The 22,749-nt window shown below is 52.5% G+C and overlaps 1 protein-coding gene across 1 annotated transcript; it reads right to left on the bottom strand.

Annotated features, from left to right (window-relative positions):
- Positions 1-309: 309 nt before the first annotated feature.
- Chrdl2 (chordin like 2) lies at positions 310-22,162 on the bottom strand. The gene is made up of 13 exons (XM_036175608.1): positions 22,056-22,162; positions 21,167-21,485; positions 20,811-20,941; positions 18,825-18,963; positions 15,319-15,412; positions 13,771-13,913; positions 11,388-11,481; positions 9,671-9,723; positions 7,584-7,743; positions 6,461-6,655; positions 5,993-6,166; positions 1,306-1,398; positions 310-464 (listed from the first exon to the last, which is right to left on the bottom strand). Exons 1-13 carry the CDS (start codon positions 22,160-22,162, stop codon positions 385-387), a joined length of 1,782 nt encoding a protein of 593 aa, XP_036031501.1. The 3' UTR covers positions 310-384.
- Positions 22,163-22,749: the final 587 nt, after the last annotated feature.

Below are 22,749 nucleotides of genomic sequence, written 5' to 3'. Positions count from 1 at the left end.
GGCTGTGATCACCACCACTTGGCTAACCAAGTTAGTTCCTCTACTTAGGCTCAGTGCTATGACGCCCTGGAGGGGTGGGGGTGCTACCTGTAAAAGCAGCCTGTTGGGGGCGCTCAAGGGTAAAGGTGCTGGGAGACAAAGGCCTGGGCAAGGAGGCTGCCAGACCTGTCCATGGCTCTGATGAAAAGCTGCTGTGAGGACCACGGTTCTGGATTGGCTTCCACCCAAATGAATTTAAGATGAGGCATCTATCTACCTAGAAGGGTCCCTGGAAATGGGATGTGAAGTCAACAGGCAAGGATGGGGGGGGGGTAATGCAACTTCTTTATTAACATATAATAACAAAAACAATAAAGCTCATATCTGCAACTGTTTAGGTCCTTGTTATAATGTCTTGGTCACTTTGTCTGGGCTGGCTGTGACTCTCAGCTCTGGAGTCTGGGCTAGGAAGATGGTCCAGTAACCTGCAGGAAGAGGGGCAGAGGAGACAGGGGTGTGTATGGCCATGTACGCTCATGAGCACAAGTTCAACAGTGGCAGTGACTGCACTTTTAATGCTTGGGACAGGAAGACTGTGGGCTAGGCTTTGGGACCCACTGGTGGAAAGCTGAGGTCCCCAGCGTATAGTTGTATGACTCAGCCTTCAGACACCCTGCATTTAGGGGCTGGGTTTCCTAACTCCATTCCTGTGAGTAACATCTCATCTGCCACCCGACCTGCCACACCCCCCACCCCACCCCGCAAAACCCCATCCAGGTCCATCTTCATAGAATAATGCAGAGCAAATTGGAGTGTCAAGGAAAGTGGTTAGAAAGGTCTCATTGGGAATGGGCAGTCTAGAGAAGTGGTTGGTTCTCAACCTTCCTAATGCTGCGACCCTTTAATACAGTTCCTTGTGTTCTGGCAAACCACAGCCATAAAATTGTTCTGTTGCTATTTCATAACTGTAATTTTGCTACTGTTTTGAATTGTAATGTAAATATCTGATATGTGCCCCCAAGGGGGTGGTGACCCACAGGTTGAGAACCACTGGTCTAGAGGGATGGAAAGTACCACGGGCCTCCGACCTGACCCTACCGAGCCAAGACAAGGCCAGCTGCTTAAGCTCACCTTCTCTCTCTCACTTAGGGATTGAGAAATCTCTGGCCCAGACACCCACTGGATTCCTGTGCTGGGAACTGACGTCTGTGGCTGACACCCCCCCCCCAACCCTTCCTCCTGACACCAGCAGCCTGGGAACTCCCCAGGAGGCCCTGCTTTGTCTCTGCTCCCCTCCTTGGCCCGATTCCTAGCCCAAGATCCCACCTTCATGGGTGCCGGTGAGCAGCCGGAAGTTCTGGGCTTCTTTCTGGAAATCTTGCTTCCTGACTCTCTTGATTTGAACCAAGTGGAAGATTCCTATGGGCAGACAAGGCATGAGCTAGGATGGTAGGACGGGCTGACAACTCACAACTCACCCCGCCACCTCCCTCCCTGCCTCCAATCTGACTAGACACCAAGTCATGTGGAATAACTCTGCAGGGTTCTCCCACCCCACTGCCCCTCCTCAGTCACCACACTAGGGCCCTAGCCCCTCTTAAACCACAATCTGAATGGTGGCCCTTTGAAATAGGCTGGCTTCTCTGACTACCTGTCCCCTCCACAGTAAAGAAAATGCGTTCTTTAGCCTCTTTTCTCGGTGGCTGCTCCTGTCACCACACACACCTGCCCACAGTGAAGGGAAAAGAGGGAGAGAGGGGAGGAGGGAGGGGAGGAAGGGAGGAGGGAGGGGAGGAAGGAGGAGGGAGGGGAGGAGGGAGGAGGGAGGGGAGGAAGGAGGAGGGAGGGGAGGAAGGAGGAGGGAGGGGGGAGGGAGGAGGGAGGGGAGGGGGGGAGGGGGAGGGAGGGAAGGGGGGGGGGGAGGGGAGGAGGGGGGAGGGAGGGAGGGAGGAGGGGGAGGGAGGGGAGGAAGGGGGAGGGAGGGGGATGGGGAGGGAGGGAGGGGAGGAGGGGAGGGAGGGGAGGGAGGGGGGAGGGAAGGAGGGGAGGAGGGAGGGGAGGAGGAAGGAGGGAGGGGAGAGGGGAGGGAAGGAGGGAAAGGGAGGGGGGAGGGGGGAGGAGGGACAAAAGAGACAGTAAAGGAGAAAGGGCTGAGCACCTAGAGGAGTCAAGCTTTTCTCTAGCGTACGGATATGATAAAAACCCATAGCCGTGTCTTCAGACACCAGAGAACACAGAGCTAGCATGTCCTGAGTGTGGCCCAGCCCTAGCTAATCCTTGAGATCCTAGGAGGAAGCCAAGGCTTTACAAATGCCAACCCTTCTGCTAGTGCTTGTCTACACCTCCTATGCACAGCAAGTGAGCCACCCATCCACCAAATCTTATCGGGAAGGCTTCCCTGATCCACCCTGAAGAGATTATAGCCTCCTCTCTGCAGGGCCTATCACACTAAGGTTCTGTTTATCATTTTACCCATTTCTTTTTAAATGTGGTGTGTGTGTGTGTGTGTGTGTGTGTGTGTGTGTGTGTGTGTGTGTGTGTACATATGTGTACATGAATGTAGAAGACAGAGGACAGACAACCTTGGGTACCATCCTCAGTAATGTTGCCTTCTTCCTTGGGACAGGGCCTTTCATTGGCCTGGCTTACCAGGCAGGCTAGTGTGGCTGGAGTCCCTCCTATCTCCACTTCCCTGGTGCTGTGATTACAAGTGTGTGCCCTTACACCCAGCATTTTTACACGCCTTCTGGGGCCTGAACTTAGCTTCTCATGTTTTTGAAGCAAGCAAGCCCTTTCCCAAGTGTCTTCCTAGACCAATCCCACCCACTTCTATGGTGCTGTCATCGTGCCTCTTCCCACCTTCTCTCCCAGACCTGGAACTCTTGAGAACTTAATTCACTCTCTGGGTTCTGAGCATGACACATGTAGGATATATGATTCCCTGGATAGAAGGATGGATGCATGCATGCATGCATAATGTGTATGTATGAATGAGTGGATGATGGATGGATGGACAGATGAATAGATGGATATATGGGTGAGGGGTAGGTGGATAGATGGGTGGATGGATGCATGCATATGTGTATGAATGAGTGAATGGATGCATGGATAGCTGGATAGCTAGATGGATGAATGGATGAATGATGTGAGGTCGATGGATGGGTGTGTTGATGAATGAATAGATGGATGGATAGATGGGTAGGTAGACAGAAAGATGTGTATAAGGTGGATGGAGACAGGAATAGGGATGTCTGGATAGCTGAATAGATGGGTGTGGGTGGATGGGTAAGTAGATGGGTAGATAAATACATATGTACCTAGTTCAGTGAGGCCTCTGGAGGAATGAGGTATTAATTAAATCCTCTGATATTTTCTCTTTGTGGGCAGCTACCCCTGGCACCATACGTGGCATGAGGTCCTGAGCACATGGGCTGTGAGGTGACCAAAGAGAACAAGTACAGCCAGCAAGGCCTCAGCTAGGCCAGCACTGCCTTGGGGGACACCAAGAACCAGACCTGTACCCAGGGATCAGAGGGGGCCCCATGAAGGGGAACAGAAAATGCAGAGCCTGAGTTTCAGGAACTGGGAAACAGCCAGCACTACCCTTGGAGCTCTAGCTTAGATGCTGAGAGCCAGCAAATAGCTCCAAAGGCCCCGGGACTACATCCGGGTAGCAAGAAATAACTTCTGAGATGAGGACGGGCCCTCCTGCACAGGCCTACCACAGCCTGCTCCCCAGTACACAGAAAAAATGGGAGAAGGGGCGACAGGTGTGAGGGATCCCTCTACTGTGGTCTACAGGGCGTGGTAGAGAGGAAGATACTTTGGGGCCTGGGGGTCTTGAATGTGCCTCTTGCTCTTTTGAAAGGTTGTGTCAAGTCTGAGCACAGCTGAGTCCGTGGTGCCCTAGGCAGAGCTGGCACTGGTGAATGAGTTCCAGGCAATAGGCCAGTCCAGCTCACAGTGAAGCCAAACTTCTCTGGACCAAGTTGTTCTGGGCTGAGATGGAGGCACCTGCATGGGGTGGGGCAGGGGCCAGGGACCATCAGAAGGGACATTCTCTGAGGCTCCTGAATTCTGCCCTACCAGGAAACTCCAGAATCTCACAGGCTCTTAACCCTGAGCCCATTATGCTCAGAAACGAATGTCCTGGGCTGGTCCCAGATGGAGGGGCCTCACTAGTGCCGGCCCAGTGGTCGTTTATTCCCACCCCTCTGAGGGAGGAAACGGCAAGCGCCCGTCCTGATAATGAACCCTGGGAGTGACAGTCTGGAACAGGGAGGGAACATGGACATGTGGGTGACCCAGGGGCCAGGAGATGGGGAGCACTCCCAGGGGTGGGGCAGTAGGGCCTGGCATGGTAGAGCTGAAGAGTCCTCCTCATTTCTTTTATGCTGAGTGCGGGGATGATTAGATGGGAGATAAGTCTCCTCTCTCTGGCCCTTCTTGGTCTTTCTCAGGCACATCCCTCAGTCTTTGGGCAAGTCATGTTATCTTCCAGACTGAGTCTGCCCTTCCTTCCTTGAACAGGATTTACATAGCCCAAGCTGTTCTCAAATCCTCCATGTATCTGAAAATGACCTTCAAAGTCTGATTTCACTTCTGGGATTACAAGTGTCTGTCACACTGTGTCTGGTTTATACTGTGCTAGGGATTGAACTCGGGGCTTCCTGTTTACAAGGCCAGCATTCCAGAGACTAAGCTACACTCCAGCCTCTCAGACTTAATTTTTCTTATCTACAAAATGGGGCCTAAGTACATACCATGAAGTTGCTTGTGAGGATTATTTATTTGTTTGTTTATTTGTTCATTGTTTGTTTTGTTTGTTTGTTTGTTTTTTAGGTGAGGACCGAACCTAGGGCCTTGTGCTTCCTAGGCAAGCGCTCTACCACTGAGCTAAATCCCCAACCCAGCTTGTGAGGATTAAATGGGGCACTTTGCACACAGTGTCTGCTGCATACAGATCACAGAGCACAGAGCTGCTGCCCCCCTGACTGCAAAGCCCCTGTGGCATATCCAAGGCCCTCCTGCCTCCCTCAGTTGCAAAGGTCCACCCTCTAGGAAACCTTCCCTGGCCAGATCAGCTCCCCATAAGCACCTGTTGCCTATGTCATCAAACCATCTGTTCCCAAGGCTGGGGGTGGGAGGGGGTGCTCACTGCTTTCTGCTGTCCCAGCACCTGCTGGGGTGTACAGTGTGGGTGGTCTGAGAGCCGTAGCCAGCACCAGCCCAGAGAAACAGTATGAGCTAAAGGTTCAGAACAATGGCAAGAGTTCTCGCTTCTTCCTCTCCTGCTGTGAGCTCTGCACCTTCTTCTCACCAAAGGAAGGCTCCAAGGATGAGCAAGTGCCTCCTCTTACTAAATAGAAGCCCACCTTTCTGCCCTTCTAACCAGCTGGTGTGGTAGGAGGAGACAGATATTTTTGCCACAGTCCATAGGTCAGAGATTATCCCAAAGCACCTTTCCCCCAGTTCACAGAAGAGAACACTGAGGTCCAGAGAGGTTAGGTGATTGTTCGAGATCACACAGCTAAGAATGAGAAGAGGCAGGATTTGAAGTAGTGGAGGTGAGATTTGAACCCAGGTCTGCCTGGTGGCATAGCCTCTGCTTGTGGTCTGAACTCTGCAATCACTCAGAATAAAGCTGTTCCCTCTGACAGGGCAGCCCACCAGAGTCAGGAGCCAGCAGTCCCCACCCCTGGAATCTTCTTTTCTCCAGACTTTGGACCATGGCTTAATGCTTCAGTCTCACCGGAGAGTCTATGATTTTTAAGGTCGGCTCCTCAAAGGGTGCAGTAACCCTCAATGACCAGGAGAGGGAGCATTCAGAGGCCTCCGCGAGCTTATCAGAGCTATCAGAAATCACAGAGGAATGGGAATGGGGATGGAATCAGGGGTTCTGACTCCTGGAAGGATGCTGAGGCATCTTAAAGCCTCCTTAAGACCCCTTGGATTCTGAGGGCAGGAAGGTACCAGAGGACTATGAGGCCCGGAGCAGGAGCTGCCCACTCACCTTTCACGAGCTTCCAGATGTAGATCTCTACCTGGTCAGAGGCTTCATGCTCCAGGACAAAGCGATGCAGGCCATCTGGGCTTGGAGATAGCAATGTGTACACAGAGACCTGGCCTGGCACCTTGGGACACTTGGTGGAATTGACCTCACTGTGGTTGGCATCTTCCTCATCCTCTAAAAGAAACAAAGTTTGTGATGGGTTCAATGAACATGGGCTAGTCTCAAAATGTCCAGTGTTCTAATACTTTGTGACTTCCTAGGATGCAAAACATCATTTGATTTCATGTCCATGTTGAGAGCCTCTGAGGCTACCACTGTCACGATAGAAGGTTCCACGTCACCTGGTATTTTCTGTGCCTGTGCTTCTAGCAGTCTGGACACCTGTAAACCCCACATCCCGTGGCTAAGTGAGTACCCAGAGGTTCCCAGTATGGCCAGTGCCTTCCCTGCCTGCAGCAAGCCTCCTACCTGGGCAGATCTTGCAGCACTTCCCAGCTACTTTCTTGGGTTGACTGCAGGGGTACTGGGTGGGGCAGGTGACTCGATGGCACTCCTGGTCGCCATCCACACACGTGCACAGGATGCAGGGCATGGGACCGAAGGAGAGCACAGTAGGGTGCCACACTTCCCCGTGGGAGTACGTCTTCCCATTGTGGGTGCAAGCTGGAACATGGAGAGCAGGGTGGAGGGAGGGAAGGTCAGTGCCTCGGGTCAGCCCAGAGTTTCTAGCCCAAAACGTAGAGTGTCTAGTGAGCACCAGCTACACTGCCTGCAAATTGCAGGCCAGGGAATAAAACTGGTACCAACTCTGACATCCCTCCAATACCCAGGCTTTGCTGAAGATGGAGAGCCCTCCCCGGGCCTCAGTGGTTCATCAGGTGGAGCAAGGAGAGGGCTGGCCTGCAGGAGGGGCACCAAAGACAGCTGTTAGCAGCTGATGGCATGAACTCTAGCAGGTCCCCCTCCCCCCATCCCCTGGCCTTAGTGTCTCATCAGAGGTCCAGGATTGGGGCTCTGTAGCCCATGACCCTTCCCTCCCTACCAGTCTGAGCCCTGCTGTGAACCCCATCCTCTCCTTGTTCAGCCATTACTCCTTCCCTGTCCCTATGTCACCCTGCAGAACAGCTCTGCCCCTCCTTCATTTGACAGTCTCATCCTCAGCCCTGCCTCATGGAAATTTATTCACGTGTCTCCCCAACTAGTCTAGGAACCCACTGGGGCAGAGACTGGGTCACACTCTGTTCTGTTACCCCCCCTCCACTTTTCAATAAAGACATAATAGATGCTCAATAAAATATTACTTAGGAGGCTGAAACAGTAGGATCTGAAGTTCAAGGCCAGTCTAAGCTACACAGTGAAACACCCACCCCTACAAAACAACTGGTTCTTTCCCTGACTCAGGACTTATGCACCTCAGTGTCCTCATCTGTCAAATGGGAGTTAGGGTCCATGATTTTCAAGGGTGCACCCAGTTTTGTTTGTTTTTGAGTTTAAACTCATGATCAGATTGAGACTGGAGAGCCAGAGTAGGGAGTGCAGGAAGTAGGGGTCCCTACCCCATCAGCAGGTGGGAGGAGGGTCCAGTCCTCACCTTTCTTGTGCTTCTCCTTCAGGATAATCTTGATAGTAGTGCTACCTGTTCCTATTGGCCGGAAGTAGCGAGGGATGAAGCCCAGGGGGGAGCTGAGGCTGGTGGGGGCTGGAGTGCTGGGGCCTCTCCTCTTTCCATCCTCCGAGTGTGGATCCTGTCTCTGCAAACAGCAGACAGGATGCAGAGCTGTCTGAGTGGGACAGGCCACAGCTGGGGCCACAAACCAGGCTGCATTGAAAGGTCTGCTAGTGGAGACCAGGGGACTTTTCAGAGAGAGAGAGAGAGAGAGAAGGGGAGGGAGAGAGAGGGATAGAGGGAGGGAGGGAGGGAGAGAGAGAAGAGAAGAGAAGAGAAGAGAAGAGAAGAGAAGAGAAGAGAAGAGAAGAGAACTTTGCATGGGTTTCACACAGAATTGTCTGAGTGAGGGCTCAGCTATTCTCAGACTGATCAATGAAAACACTGAGGAGGATTTGGCAAGCCAGCTTCAGACCTTGGTGCTGCCATGGGTAGGCAGAGCAATATGGGATCAGAAATAGAGAAAACTTGTTGCTTAGGAAAAGTCAGGTGACAAGACAACAGAATGGGCTTCTGATATCCTAGAAGGTTCCAGAATTCCACAGTGCAGGAAAACAGAAAACAGGAGCCGGCAGTGGTGATGCACACCTTTAACACACACCTAGAATTCGGGAGGCAGAGGCAGGCAGATCTCTGTGAGTTCAAAGCCAGCCTGGTCTACAGAGTGAGTTCCAGGACAGGCTCCAAAGCTACAGAGAAACCCTGTCTTAAAACACAACACAACACAACACAACACAACACAACACAACACAACACAAAAGTGTCCACCCAGAGACACATAATCACTGGAATCCAAGATCCTCACTCTCAGGCCCTACTCCCAACCCTCTGCCCCTCCAGACCAGACCTGAGGACTGAGACAGTGAAGTGGGGGTGGGGGTGGCAGCTTATGGGGTGGATGCTCTGCAGCTCAGTTTGGGGACTGGGCTCCAAGCCACAGAAGGGGGAATGACAGGGTTGGGGGCAGGAAGAAAAGCCTGTCCTTTCCCTCGATATCCATGGACCACTTCTACCCTTCCTTCTACAGTCTGTTCCCACTCCACAGTCTCTTTCTCGGCACAGAGACACAGCCTGCAGAATAGAAACACCCCAGACCCCAGGACAGGCTCAGACACACGGAAGAGCCCAGGAAACGCTGGTCAGGTGGAGGTGAGGCAAGGGAGGCAACTCCCAACTGGTACATGGACCAAGACATTCAGTTAGTCAGGAAGGAGCTGCTCAGGGTCTGGCACTGGCCTGTGGGCCCCACACACTGCCTTCTAGGGACAAGAGGAAGGAGCAGATCAAATGACTCAGGGTTATTGGCCCTCCTGAGAAATCAGCCTGGTAGATGCCCTGGCTGAGGAGGGAAGGTCAGGAGTCCAGCTTTGGCTGTCCTAGGCTCCTGGAGCCCCAGGATGAAAGGACAGGAGTTTTCACACTGTAGCATGACACCGAGGAGCTGTAGGGCACCTGAGTCAGGCTATGGCTCTTCTCCCATCTCCTTCCCCCCAGACCACAGAGTGTTCGGAAGGCTAGGCCATCTGAATTCTAGACAAGATCGACAGGAGCCAAGATGGAGGTGGGGGGAGCAGAAAGGCAGATCCCTGGCAAAGAACCTGCACCCCAGAAATGAGGCACAGAAGCACGGACCAAGCCAGAGGCCATTCTGGGGGGCTTGGACTGATCAATACACACACAGGCTGTGGATGGAGTTGTGTCAGAGAGATTCCCCAGAGGGAAATGAAGGGGTCTGGGGCCTACCCTGCCCTGTGCGGCAACCTGTTCCCTTATGGCCCATCAACCATAATGGAGACCCAGATGACAGGTAGGGAGAGAGGCTGGAATACAGAAGTGCCAATACAGCTGATCCAGAGTCAAGTTCTCAGACTTAGGGTGGGCAGAGGGATATGGGGTCGGGAATAGATAGTGTAGTGTTTAAGAAAAGTGAGTGCTGGAGAGTCGTGCAGATTTTTGGCTTTGGACAGCAGCCTCGCTCCTCACCACGTCTGCAGAGCTGTGTGTACACTCACCTCTCCAGGCTGCAACTGTGTTAAGTCCTCAGTGGAACTCTCACTTGTCCTGTCTGAAAACTCAAAAGGAAACAGGGTCAGCCTTGCGGCCATGGCCTCTGCCTATAGTTCTGCTCCTTCCAAAAGCCTAATACCACATCTGTAGACCCAGCCTACAAATTACCTAGGAGGGGCCTAAACGTCCTGTACAGACTGTCTGTCTGTATTGAGTTACCAGAAATCTCCACCACCAGGATGCTTCTTCAGTCCCTCAACACTGACCTTCTGGGCACTCCAGGGACTGAACTGCTCAGTTACGTCAGAGTGTCTTATTTAGCCTACTTAAAAATCACCCCTCTGGGATACTGGTCATACCTTTGTGGATGGTCCCAAGATCCCAGAATCCCATGCTTACAAACAGGGTTTTCATTACATACTTCCAGGGCTCTACTCTCCAGTCCCTCTGCCTCCAGGGGCCTCGAGGCCTCTTCCAGTGGCTGTCCTTAGGGAACCAGCACACAGAGAGCCCTGTGGCTTCCTGAAGCTTGGCTCCATTCTCTTTCCCAAGCCCTTGCTTCACTATGCTGTGTGGCTTGTCTTGAATGTTCCTGCTTCAGCGAGCCAGCAAATAGAATTAGGCTGCCAGTTAGATCCGCTGAGGCCGGCCTCCCTGTTCACCTCCCAGCTGACGTCCAGAGGAGGAAGACTATACAGAAGTACACCTCCCCAAACACCAACACCGGAGGCTCCCTGAGAAGCTCTCCTTGGCCTCCCTAGTCCACACGGACAGTCCAACTGTTATACCTCTGCTCAAGCCCAGTCTGCTCTTCAAGAACATACATGCCAGCCTCAGTTTACCCAGAGAATCTCCCCCAGGAGTCCAATCCTGTGCCAGACAGGAGAGACGAGGACTCAGCCTATGCTTAGCCCCTCCCGGGTGCTTCTTTGTTCCCTTCGGCCTCATTGTGGGGTCAGTCACTGCAGTCACTACGACTGCTTCTGCTCTCAGAGGCGAGGTGCCCTCAGGGTCACCCTAGCAGAGCCTCCCATCCACGCCCCCTGCCAGGCTCCTCCCCACACTGCCCACTCCTCCCAGGGCTGCCCATCACCCACACTGCAGAAGTGAGGGGCGTTAATGAGGGCTATGGATGTGAGATTTGGCCAATGGGAGTTGACAAGGTGGGGGATCGACTTTGCACAGGATTACCCATGGATCCTGCTTTCTGGGACATCCATGCCAAGCTATCAGCTCCCTGTAGGAAGGAAGTATCTACAACATGCTGGCTGCCCTTAGGCTCTTCCAGCTGGTTCATAAAAGGGGTGCTGTAGGACGCTGGTAGACTTCAGGAAGACTCCCAGTACTAGTTACATTCTATTGCTGTGTTAAAACACTCTCACCAAAAACAATTTAGGGGAAGACAAGGTTTATTTCCATTTACAAGTTACAGTCCATCGGAGAGGGAAGTCAATATAGGAGCTCAAGTGGGAAATTGAAGCAGAAACCATAGAAGAATACTGCTTGCTGGCTTGCTTGGCTTAGCCAGCATAGGAGGGACAAGCTGCCTAGGGAATAGTGCTACCCATAGTGGGCTGGCCCTCCTGCATCAATTAACAATCAAGACAATTCCCCATAGATACCCCCACAAGCCAGCCTGATCCAGGAAGTTCCTCAGTCGAGGCTCTCCTCTCGGATGACTCTAAGCTGTGTCAAGCTGACAAAGTTCACCGTGACACTCACCTTTGAAGGTCTGACAGCAAGAGTCAGGCAGAGGGAGTGGGGTGGGGCAGCCGGGTTCAGGGCAGGTCATGAGACCGCAGTAAGTGTGGCCCTCCTGACGGACAGAACACACCAGATTGGAAATGAGCTCTGTTGAAGAACAGCCTTGGGGCCCAGGAGAGCCTCTTTCCCTGGGAGCAAATAGCCTTGAGGTTACCCCTAAGGTAAAGGATGCAGGGAGTGGTGTGTGGTTCCTGAGCGGGGAAAGTCAGCTAGGAGTTTCCCTTTGACCCCTATTCCCTCTCCAAGTTCTTAAAAGAACGTCATCTCCAAAATCCTCTCAGTGTTCATGGCACCTGTGAAACGGGCTTTGAGATGAGGGGAGTTCTGGGGAAGAGCGGGGAACTGTGCCATCCAGCCATAGAGAAAGTCAGAGTAGAAGGGACCAGAGACAGGCTTCAGGTTTTTCCTACTGAAATCAGTGTCTTTCTTCTGGGCCCGCATCAGGTATCCAGCATGGGAGGGCACTACATGGGCCACCCCTAGGCTTCTATCAGTCTTATTGGAAACCATTGGCCTTGAACTTCAAGGCCCACTCTGAAAGGTGAGACTGCAGGATGTAGGGCCCTCAGGGAGGCAGGAGGCTGGGCACCTTTGGAGAGTTTCACCTTCTATGAAAGGCAGAGAGCGCACCCCTCGGGTTGAGAAGATCCGCTGGGAGTGTGGCTGTGAAAAGCGGCTGTAAGGCCCTGTGCTCCTGTAGTCTGAGAGGTAAAGATTTTGCTCCAGAGGGGAGGTCAGAACTCAAGCCAGAGCCATGAATGAAAGAGAGGAGAGCCATGCCTCCAGAGAGGATGGGCAAAGGAACCACTAGAGTATCCTCATCCACCACCACCACCACCATTTCTGCATCTTCCTACCGCCTTGTCCTAACACGGGCCTCCCCCTTTATGGGAAGCAGCATCCTACTGGGAAAAGAACACGGACTTTGGGAGTCAGGGAGGTCTGGGTCTGGAATTGGGCGGTGTAGCCACAAGCAAGCTAACAACTGCTGGAGCTCCCGTCACTTATCCGAACAGGATGAGATCCTTCCCCTAGGGCCCCTGACTAATGACAGCTCCGTGAGTGTGAATCAAGTGGTGCATCGTCCTATTCTATGGCAAGGGGCAAAGCAGCGACCCGCTGGCCTGACAGGCCGTCATTTCCAGAGGCTAGTTGGCTGTTCCCGCTGCCACATGGACACTTTAAGATTCACAGCCTGAACTGACGGAAACTGAAGAAACTGGGGAAGCAGGGTAGAGAGAGGAACCGAGAGTTTCCCTCCAAACTGAAACATTTCCTCCTACAAGGAGGAGAGACTGGTTCATGGGACTCTGGAAGCCAAAGAAACTTACAGCGCTCAGGACGCTCAGGACGTTCTAGGGTTCCCAAGGCCCCTCTGCAAGATCAGATGAGCAGCAAACAGTATCTGGGGAGAAGGACTCTGGGGTGGAGCTGCCCGCACATTGGGTAGGGAACTCCAAGGACTGCGACATGAGTTGTCACCCATGTTGGGGTGGGATTTTTAGTGATGCTGTGTCTGTGAGCCAGCCACACTCCCATAAGTAACCCAGTATGTCTGCCCCCAAGGTACCACGTAGAATGGTTTCTTTGCAATATCGTTGGTACCCCATCTGTGGAGAACAGATGTCAGTCTAAGTCCCTTCAGGAAAAGTCACACAAGGCCAGGGCAGCGCTGGAGTCACACATTACTCACTGACACCTCATCTAGCAAGAGTCGGCACTCAGCAGACTCCCTCCAGGGGTCAGGACTGAGGCCAGAGAGGCTGGGTGACAGGGAGGAAAGGGAACGGGACACGTGACAGCACCTATGATAGGAAGAGAGAGCCACAAGACTCTCCAAGCAAGAAGATGACTTCCTAAGTCAGGCCATGCTTGGCTTTGCTCTGTCCCCCAACTACAGGGCTGTCAACCCTGCTGTCCCTAGGCCGTATTCTGACCACGGGCAGAGAGAGTCTGAACCGCATCTGAGTCCCAAGACTGTTGAATGGAATTCATTCATTCATTCATTCATTCATTCATTCTGCAGCAGCCACTGGCATCCTCTTGCATGTCAGGCCCTGGACATGGAGCAAGAGAAGACACAGAAGCAACATGCACGCATCCCCTCCCCTCAAAGAGGTACAGTGTCCACTGGGGAAAGTAGACACGAGCTACCCTCATTATCTGGGGATCATGTGTGAAAACCCAGAGAAAGGTCTCCTCACCAAGCTAGGGGCAGGACGTTGTGGACCCTGGGTGTTCCCCTCCCTCCAACCTCTCTTATTCTCACATCATGGCCCACCCCATCCCTCTTTGTAGGAGAGACACTGGCTTGGGCCCCAGAGACTGTAGAAGGTCTTACAATACAGCTACAGAGGACACACTGGTTGGACAGGCGAGTGGGGATCAGCTCCTGTGCACTGAAGATCTCTCCATGTTGGTATGTGGTCTCGTTGAGCTGGCAGGATTTTAAGGGGGCCCGAAGCCCAGAGGGGGCATGAGGATCTGCAGGTGGGAGAGCAGAAGGCAATGAAATTTCCACGGATTTAACATTTTTGCCAGAATTAGGAAGGCCACTTTTCTAAAGATTTTGTTCTCTCTCTCTCTGTCTCTCTCTCTGTCTCTCCCTCCCTCCCTCTCTCTCTCTTTCTCTCTCTCTGTCTCTCTCTCTCTCACTGCCTCTCTCTCTCTGTCTCTCTCTCACTGTCTCTCTCTCCCTCCCTCCCTCCCTCCCTCTCTCTCTCTCTCTCTCTCTCACTGTCTCTCTCTCTCTCTCTCTCTCTCTCTCTCTCTCTCTCTCTCTCTCTCTCTCTCTCTCTCTCTCTCTCTCTCTCTCTCTCTCTCTCTCTCTCTCTCTCTCTCTCCCCTTCTCTCCACTTAGCATTTAAACTATGGTCTGGCTCTGGCTTCCCAGATACTTCCCATATCAGCTAGCCAAGAGGTCTCACTGAAACATCTGATCAATGCTTCTCTCCACTGCAGCCCAGCCACTCCCCCAGTGTCTGAGGTCATTGAGTGTTCATGGAGCACTCTGGGCTTGTTTCTGGACACCAAGAGACAGAGTTGGAGAACACTGAATGCCCACCCCCGTGGAGTTCCTGTGATGGAATCAGGTGTGATGTTCTCTACCATCCTGGTGCTCAGGGTAAAGTCCTAACATTCACTGGCTAACTCCTACTCCTCATCCTGCTGGGTTGAGGGGATGGTCTCCCATCCCGGGACGCCCCTCTAATTTCTTCACAACACCTTCACTAAGACCCTTCTCTGCCTCAGGCACCAGGAACAGATGAGCAAGGCTTGTCCCTGCCACCGAGAGGTTCACAATCGAAGGGCAGAGAAATGTGCCACAGCAAAGACACCATTGCACGCATCCAGGGGCTGGCCAGCCCCGGATCATTCACCTTCACTTTCCCCTTACTTCCGCACAGCCAGAGGGACTGGGGCTCAAATGTGAAGTCAGCGTGCCAGGCTATTCTCATCTCCTTCCGCAGGTCTCTACTCTTTCTTTCCTTAACTTTACATTTTTGTTACCTTTCTTCATTCTGGGGGGAAGGGGTGCAGGCTGCAGCATGTGGTGGGGGTCAGAGGATAATCTTCCAAGTCAGTTTTCTCCTCCTACCATGTGGGTCCCCGGGATTGTTCTCAGCTTTTCATTTGGGGAGCTCAGGTTCCCCTACCTGCTGAGCTATCTGCCCACCCAGTTTCTACTTCCTCTGCCTTCTCCTGCAGTGTGTATCAATTTCAGAGCCAGAAGTCTGCTGCTACCCTAGCCTACTTGGGGGTCAGAATGTGTCCACTGAGCATCTGTTAGTTCCCACACATCTGATGGACAGGGCCGCTCTTTTCCTTCTGGAGGCTTCTTTCAGCCAGGGGCATACAGCAGAGACGGGGGAGGAAGAAAGCTACTTACCCACACACCTGGGGCAGCACTGCTGTGGCTCCATCACAGGCTGTGAGCAGTGGAGGGGCGGGCATCGGAGGCGGTAACACTTCACATGGCCGCTCTGGAAGAGATACATGGTCAGGCCTTGTTCCAAAGAACCACTGCCTCCCATCTGTAGGGGTCTGCTCCCCAAACTTCCATCCCAACGGTAGAACCATGCTCTGTCTTAAGCCTCTGTACAATAGGACCCAAGACAAACTCAAGTGAGCCCTGTCCCTGCCCTGCCCACTAGGCGGGTCTCACTAAGCCTACTCATCTGCAGCCTTCACCCATGGGAAGACAGACCTATCATACCGTACTTTGTGGGTACGAGAAATAGAAGTAAAAGCCTTAAGCTGTCTGGGCATTGATCTTGGTGCTCTGCCCAGGCTATTTTCAACTCTATGGCTTTTTTCTTAAACTTCTGACCCTGAGCTTTGTGTTCAGAGGACAGTGACCAGGACAGGACTAAAAATCTGGTGTGGAAAAGACTTGGGTCTTTATCATCCCACTCTCCAAGTCTCCAAGAGGTCTGTGGAACCCTGGACAGAGCCTCCGGGGTTGGCACCATAGAAGAGACCTGGAGTTCTTTACATCATTAAGTTCAGACAAACACAGGTAGTGAGAGATGAACAGAGGCCGCAGCAGAGGCCACAGCACCTTACAGAGGTTTCCCAGGGCACCAGGCCATTTCTCAGCCCTTCCTCAGCCTTCCCGCACCTTGCTCTTGGCCCTGTGCCAGACTCACTGTTCTCCCTTACTCAACCATGAACTCCAAAGTACGGTTGGCACAGGGCCTGACTCCAAGCAGGCAACCGCAAAAATCTAAAAGTGTGAGTGAGTGATGTGAAGAGAGAGTCAGGGGTCAGACAGGGAGGCTCTCAAATGAATGGAGCAGCACCCTGAAGTTAATCAAGTTGGCTCCAGCTCTCCAGGATGTAGTTCCCTTTTATCATCCTCTGTCCAGCAGAGGCTGTGGACAGCACTTTGCCCAGAAACAGCTTCTTGCACCAAGGAAGACCCTAGACTGCCTGAGTCCCTCTGGAGTCCCTGCTTCCCAAGATGGCCAGAGAGAATGCCAAGGACTGATCAGAAATGGTTTGAGCTTCAACAGTGATCCCCTAGAGACCCCTCACCTGTGGAGCTTAATCAATCTTAAGAGGGTAAACTGAGGCCTTCAGGTGAGAAGCTAGGTAGAATTTGAGGGACATGTGGTCTAAAGAGCTAGAGTCTTGCACTTGCAGCAGTGGATCAGGTGGGGGCAGCTTGGGGGTGAAAGGGCAAAGATAAGGCATGTGGCAGGGCTCTTTGTGGCCAGCGGGAGCTTCACTGTAAGGTCAGATACACTGTTTTTATAGTGGCTGTATAAATATAGATGACCTCATGTCCTGTTCTCAACAACAGCCTGAGAGGCACGAGCATCCATACTGGGAGCAAGGAATGTTCTAGAGGCTGACTGAGAACACACAGCAGCTAATCACCATCACCAGGACCCATGCCTGCATGGGATGCTGAGACACTTTGGGTGCTTGCACTGAGCATAGGCACACAATCAGGATAAGTGACAGTCTCTCTGTTCTCATAAGCTTGTGTCCTAGTGGCTGGAGAGGGACCATAGGGCATTAGGAAGCAGGTACAAGCTAATTTGAGGTGTTATGTTTATGGCCATGACCAAACCAGGTGATGTGATTAGAAGACACATTTGGAAACTGTAAGAAGTGACGGTTACATTGTGAACCATAAAGGAAAAAGCTGCCATTCATGAGATTAGAGGAAGATTATTTGGAGAGAACAGTAAGAATGTTCCAGATGTTGGACGTTCAGACATCAGGCTGATGTGGCTGCAGCAGGGTGTGCGGGTGTGGGGTTGGAAGATAAGGAGGCTGCTGATCATGCAGAACCACTAAAGGACTGGGTGATGCAGCCTTAGGTTCCATCCCTAGCACCCCATAAAGTAGGCACAGTGGCACACACCATGACTATTGAGGTAGAGGCAGAAGGGCAGAAGTTCAAGATTATCCTCAGATACATTGAGGTTAGCCTAGGCTGCATGAGACCCTGTCCCCCCCCCCCCCCAAAAAAAAATGATTGCATGGTTTTAAGAGCAAAGAGATACAATAGTTCTGGGTTCAGGAAAGGCCATTTTAGTTGCTTCACAGAAAATGGATTTTGAGAGGGACAGCAGAGCGCCCTGTTGGTGGGCTCATGCAGTGGTCCAGACGAGAGATGAAGGCAGGTAGCTTAGATGGGGAGGGAGGGCAATGGTGGAGAGAAAGGGAGGCATTTTGGCAGACTGCACTTTGGAAATAAGGGCAACAGTCCTTTGGGCTGACGAAAAGAAACTCCATGTGTGAATTCTGGGGAAGGAGACGTGAATAAGCTCCAGTGGATCACAAAACTGGGCCACGTGACATGTCTGGAATTTTCTGTTATGGTTTCCTTTCTGTTTTCTGGCTATATTTCATGAAGTTCCTTTTTAAATGGCTTATTGGCCTCAGATGTGCTGAGGATAATAAAAACAAGGCAGCTGGAGCCATGGGGGATTGCATCCCGGTTTGTGTCTGAGTTCTACCTGGAGCTAAAATGGAGGGACAGAGGGGAGAGAGGGAAAGACCCAGAAGGAGTGAGCCGAGGGAGGAAGTGGAGAGAGGGGCTGTATCACTTGCTCCCCACCCAGGTCTGCTCTGCCTCTGGAGGTTCTGTCTTAACCATGAACTTCTGCCTCCCTCCTCTCTTGGACTGTGAGGACAAGAGGGTGCTGAGGGTCTGAGAGCCGGAAGCCCCAGCAGCACCCAGACATGAGTTCAAGACATCCCAGCAGGGCTCTGCTGGCTGAGTGTCCCCTGGCTCCGCTCTTCCTGTTCTGCCATCCTCATGTCTTCCTGGAGAATTCTGCATGGCACTGCTTTCCATTAGGCCACCCAGTTGATTGTGCAAGGCCCAGGGAGGTTGGTGATATGGTTTGGATGTGGAATGACCCTGAAGGTGCAGGTGTTAAAGGTCCCAGGGTGAAGGTGTTGGGAGGTTCAGGAGACGAGATTTTTGTGGGCAGTCCATAGGTCACTGTGAGTGTGCCTTTGAAGACTTGAAGACCATGGGACTTGAGCCTCTTCCTCTTTGTTTGGCTTCCTGGCCACAAAGTGAGCAATAAGGCCAATTGACCTTGGACAAGAACCTCGAAAGCTGTGAAATGGAATAGACCTTTCTTCCTTATGTTTATTTTCTCAAGTGTTGCATTGTGGGAATGGAAGGCTCACTGCTACGGCTGGGATAGCAGAAGATATGAATGAAAACAAAGACAAGGCCTCTGCCCCATTTGGTTCAGCCTTTGGCTAGATGTGAGACTTATTCTTGGGGGTCTCATCTAGGAGATGCTCATCACTGTGAACAGTAATTAGGAGAAGGAGACATCGACATTCGTGCAGGCTGTCCTTCCATCCTCTGGTCTCCCAGACATATCCGATACAGGTGACCCAGTTGCCAGAGGGACCTACCTCAGTGCAGGTACATCGCACACAGTATATCGTGCCTTGTGGTTCCAGGTAGGGGTGCCAGCTCTGGCCGGGGGTATATATCTTCTCACCGAAAAGGCAGACTTTGCCTGGGCCTGGCAAGCCAACGAGGGATGTTAGTCTCAGGAGGTTCCAACCTGAAGCCCTGCCTCATCCCTGCTCCCAGAATGTCTGAGTTTGAATCTCAGATGGACCACACGCTTGCTATTGGGCATGTTGCTGCCCCTCTCTGAGCCTTGACTGTTTACAGGGCAGTGAGGGGATCGAGCCATGAAAGGCTTTACAGATCAACACTGTGGTCTAAACGGTAGTTCTTATGCATAGTGGATAATATGAGGTCCAGAAAGGACAGATTGGATGCTAAGGCCACACAACAGTTAGCACACCAAGCCTGCGTCTCCTGATTCTCAATGCATTGCTCCTCAGCCTCACACTCACACTTGTTTCCTTTCCTTTGTTCCATTTGTCTGTCCCTCTCCTCTCAGTCTGTCTCTTACACACACACACACACACACACACACACACACACACACACACACACAGAGAGAGAGAGAGAGAGAGAGAGAGAGAGAGAGAGAGAGAGAGAGAATCTACCTTTCATGTACCATTAAAAATAAACTTTGTGAGCCAAGGGGATGGCTTACTGGGCAAAAGCTTGCTTCGCAAATGTGAGGACTGTGAGAGGCCAGCTCCCACCTTTTAAAGGATTCCTATGAGGAGGAGAGAGGGATAAGAAACGTTTAGATAGAAAGATAGCGAAGAGGAGAAAGACTAACAGAGGATAGCTTCGGGAAGACCTGGATCAAAACCCAATGGTCCCTTCTGCCTCTTCGAAAAGGCTTTTTATAACAATGCCAAGGGGCGGGGCAAAAGACCTCTCCCTTGCTAGATCAAAGCACACCACACAGCCAAGTGCAGACCCTTCCAAACACCTGGTAACCATCCATGCACATGGTCAACCCAACCCCTTATGCAGCCCTGCTGGGTAAAGCAAGCTCAGATTCTCAGACCCTGAGTAAGTTCTCACTAGGAAACCTCTGTGTCTACAGAGGACTGGTATTCAGATCCTCAGCATCCATGCTCACCCAGTGAGAAAGCTAAGCAAGTATTACAGCACTTAATTCTCAAACAGTGTTTAGGAAATCGTTAACTTTTTTTTTTTTTTTTCACACAGGGTCTCATGTATCCCAGGTTGGCCTCAAACTCACAGAGTTGAGGATGACCCTGAACTTCTTATCTTCCTCCTCCACCTTCAAAGTACTAGCGTTCCAGGCCTCTGTTACCATGTCTGATTTCTATGATGCTGAGGAGGATCCAACCCAAGGTCTTGGGTATGCTGGGCAAGCACTGTACCAACTGAGCTACATCACCAGCTCCCATTAAGTAACATATAAAACAGCACAGAGAATAAATGAAGGCTTCTTTCTCCATGTTTCAACATAGAGGTACTGAGCTCTGGCTGGACCTCCCCGTTTCTTCTGAAAAGAAGAGTTGAAGTGATGGAGTTTTCGCTGTAGGAATGCCATCATCCATTTGGGGCTGAAGGTCCCCAGATGGCTGTATGGTGGAGAGTTGGTAGAGACAGGGCAAGAGATGTAGGAGCCCAGATAGCCATGCTGAAATGGGAAGCCTGACCCTGGGCCAGCCAGGGAGTTAGGAGAAAGTGAGGGTGACAATGACTGGTTAGAAATGAAAGGAGGGTGGAGGCTTTAGGGAGAGCAGGGGAGGAGGAGAGGCAGGTAACCTACCTCAACCACAAGCCGGTATTTCAGTCATTCTGAGAAACAATCCACATACCTACTAGCAACGGATACACAGACAGCTGAAAAGTCAGTTAAGGTCAGGGAAGTAACGAAGATGATTTTTGCCTCTCTGTGTGTCGTGTTCATGTTGTGTGTGCACAGATGTGTATGCCAGATGTGTAATGTCAGAGGTTGACATTAGGTGTCTCCCTAGATTGCTCCCCACCTTATATATTGAGTCAGGGTCTGTTTCAACTCTCCTGGCCCCAAGGTCAGACAACCCCGAGGATGAGCCGGGAGAAAGTCAGCCTCTGAGAGGAACACAATTAAGTCCCCGGGGTCGAGTAGGACTGCTGCCTGAGGAGTCGGAGAAGCAAGAAGAGGTGCCAAGGACAGGAGAGGTCTCAGGTGGGGATGAGAGGCAGGGGACAAGGAGAAAAGGGAGAGAGATCGGGAGATGAGGAGTTAGAAGAAGGTCCGGCAGGAGAAGAAGACGAGGGCAGAAAGGGAGAAGGTGCTAGCTAGAGAACCGGCTCTGGCTGCGGGGCGCGCGGCTCTCTGGGCTCAGGGCTCGGGTGGCGCTGGCTGGCAGCGGGCGCAGCGGTGCGGGGTCCGGCACCGGCCTGGGGCGCCACGGGGCGGCAGGACCCTCGGTGGCGGCGCGGGGGAGGCTGAGCGCGGCCGCTGTGCACGCCTTGGGCTCCAGACGCCGCGCTCGGGAGCATTTGTACTTTGCCGCGGGAAGCCTGCAGCCCCGGGCCGGCCTAGTGCTAGCGCCTCCTCTGAAGCACCTCGAGCTCGTGGATTGGCCACCCGAGAAACAAGCCCATTTTCCCCCTCCCCTCTCGTGGAGGGCTCGGAACCTCCGCTCCAGGCGAGGCGCCGAGTGGAGCCCAGGGGGCTGGGGAGGGGGGAAGGGGCCACTCGCGCCCTGGGGTTTAATCTCTGTCTCCCCGCGGTACCTAACCTGCAAGGGGCCCAGCCCCGATAAATTTCAGATGGAATTGAGTCGGGTTGGGGTTGGAGTGGGGAAGGACATAGCACGGGGCTGGGAAAGCTCAGGATTGGGTGCTCGGTGTGTGTGTGTGTGTGTGTGTGTGTGTGTGTGTGTGTGTGTGTGTGTGTGTGTGTAGAAACACTTGCCTTTCTTTGCCTTTCTTAACACATTTTGTGGTCTTGGGCATACTACCTGGGAAGGAGACTTTCCCCCCAGCACTAAAATGATAGTTTCAGTGACTTTTAAGGTCGTCAGTATCGTCCTGTAAATGTTGCAAAGGATCAAATGGGATTGGGAACATCAAAGCACTCCAATTTCGGAGTAGCCACACCATTACCATTTCAGGTATCTGGATTCTCCAGTTGCCAGTTGGTGTCCCAAGCGCCATCCCCTGGTTGAGAGCTAGCCCAGCAAGATTTTCCTATGGAGTCCCTCCTGCTGCCCCTTAACCAAGCAGCCCAGGGTGAACTCCACCTGCACAGGTGAGGCACCGCCACTTGGCACGTGCCAGGCTCGTGCAGAGCACGCTCCCACTGACTCAGACCCCAGCAGCCCAGGCAGCCTGTGATTCCATAACTCATGTTGAACGAGCTCCTGAACTAACAAGACTTTGAGAAGAGAACCAGCTCTGCCCACACCACAGCACCCAGGCTCTGCAGTGAATGGGCAGACTCAAGGGCCTGGCTCCATCCATGTCTTGCTGGGGCACTGTGGGTAAACACAGCCTTCCTTGCTTTGAACTTTGGCTTTCTGAGCTTCTCTTGTACAGCTACCAGAGTCTCTCAGAGAGACTAGGAGAGGGTAAGAAAGGAGAGGAGATGGCGGGCCACACCCCACTCTGGTAGAGAATCTGATTTCCAGGTTAAGACTGGGGTCCCTGTCCCCCTGTGTTGTCACCTCCTCATCCCAGTGGTCAGTGGGAGGAGCCAACGACCGGAAGCAGCCTTCCCTGGGCTCTCAGGATGAAGACAAACGGGAACTTCCCCCCAATACTCCTCAGACTTTGCTTCTCCCCATCAAAACTAGCCATGTCTCCTTCCTCCAGGGTGGAGGGTTAAGTGCACCTCTTTCCTCTCTCTGTCCTTGGTAACCTGCGCTCTGCACCTGTCTTGATGCCTTAGGAGGTGAGTTGATTGGGTTCTTCTAAACCCTGCTCTAAGTCTTTACC

Source organism: Onychomys torridus, chromosome 1 (assembly GCF_903995425.1).
Source record: "Onychomys torridus chromosome 1, mOncTor1.1, whole genome shotgun sequence".
In the NCBI taxonomy this organism is placed as follows: Eukaryota; Metazoa; Chordata; class Mammalia; order Rodentia; family Cricetidae; genus Onychomys; species Onychomys torridus.
Note: the sequence above shows the minus strand (reverse complement) of the source record. Positions and strands in the feature narration are given on the sequence as shown.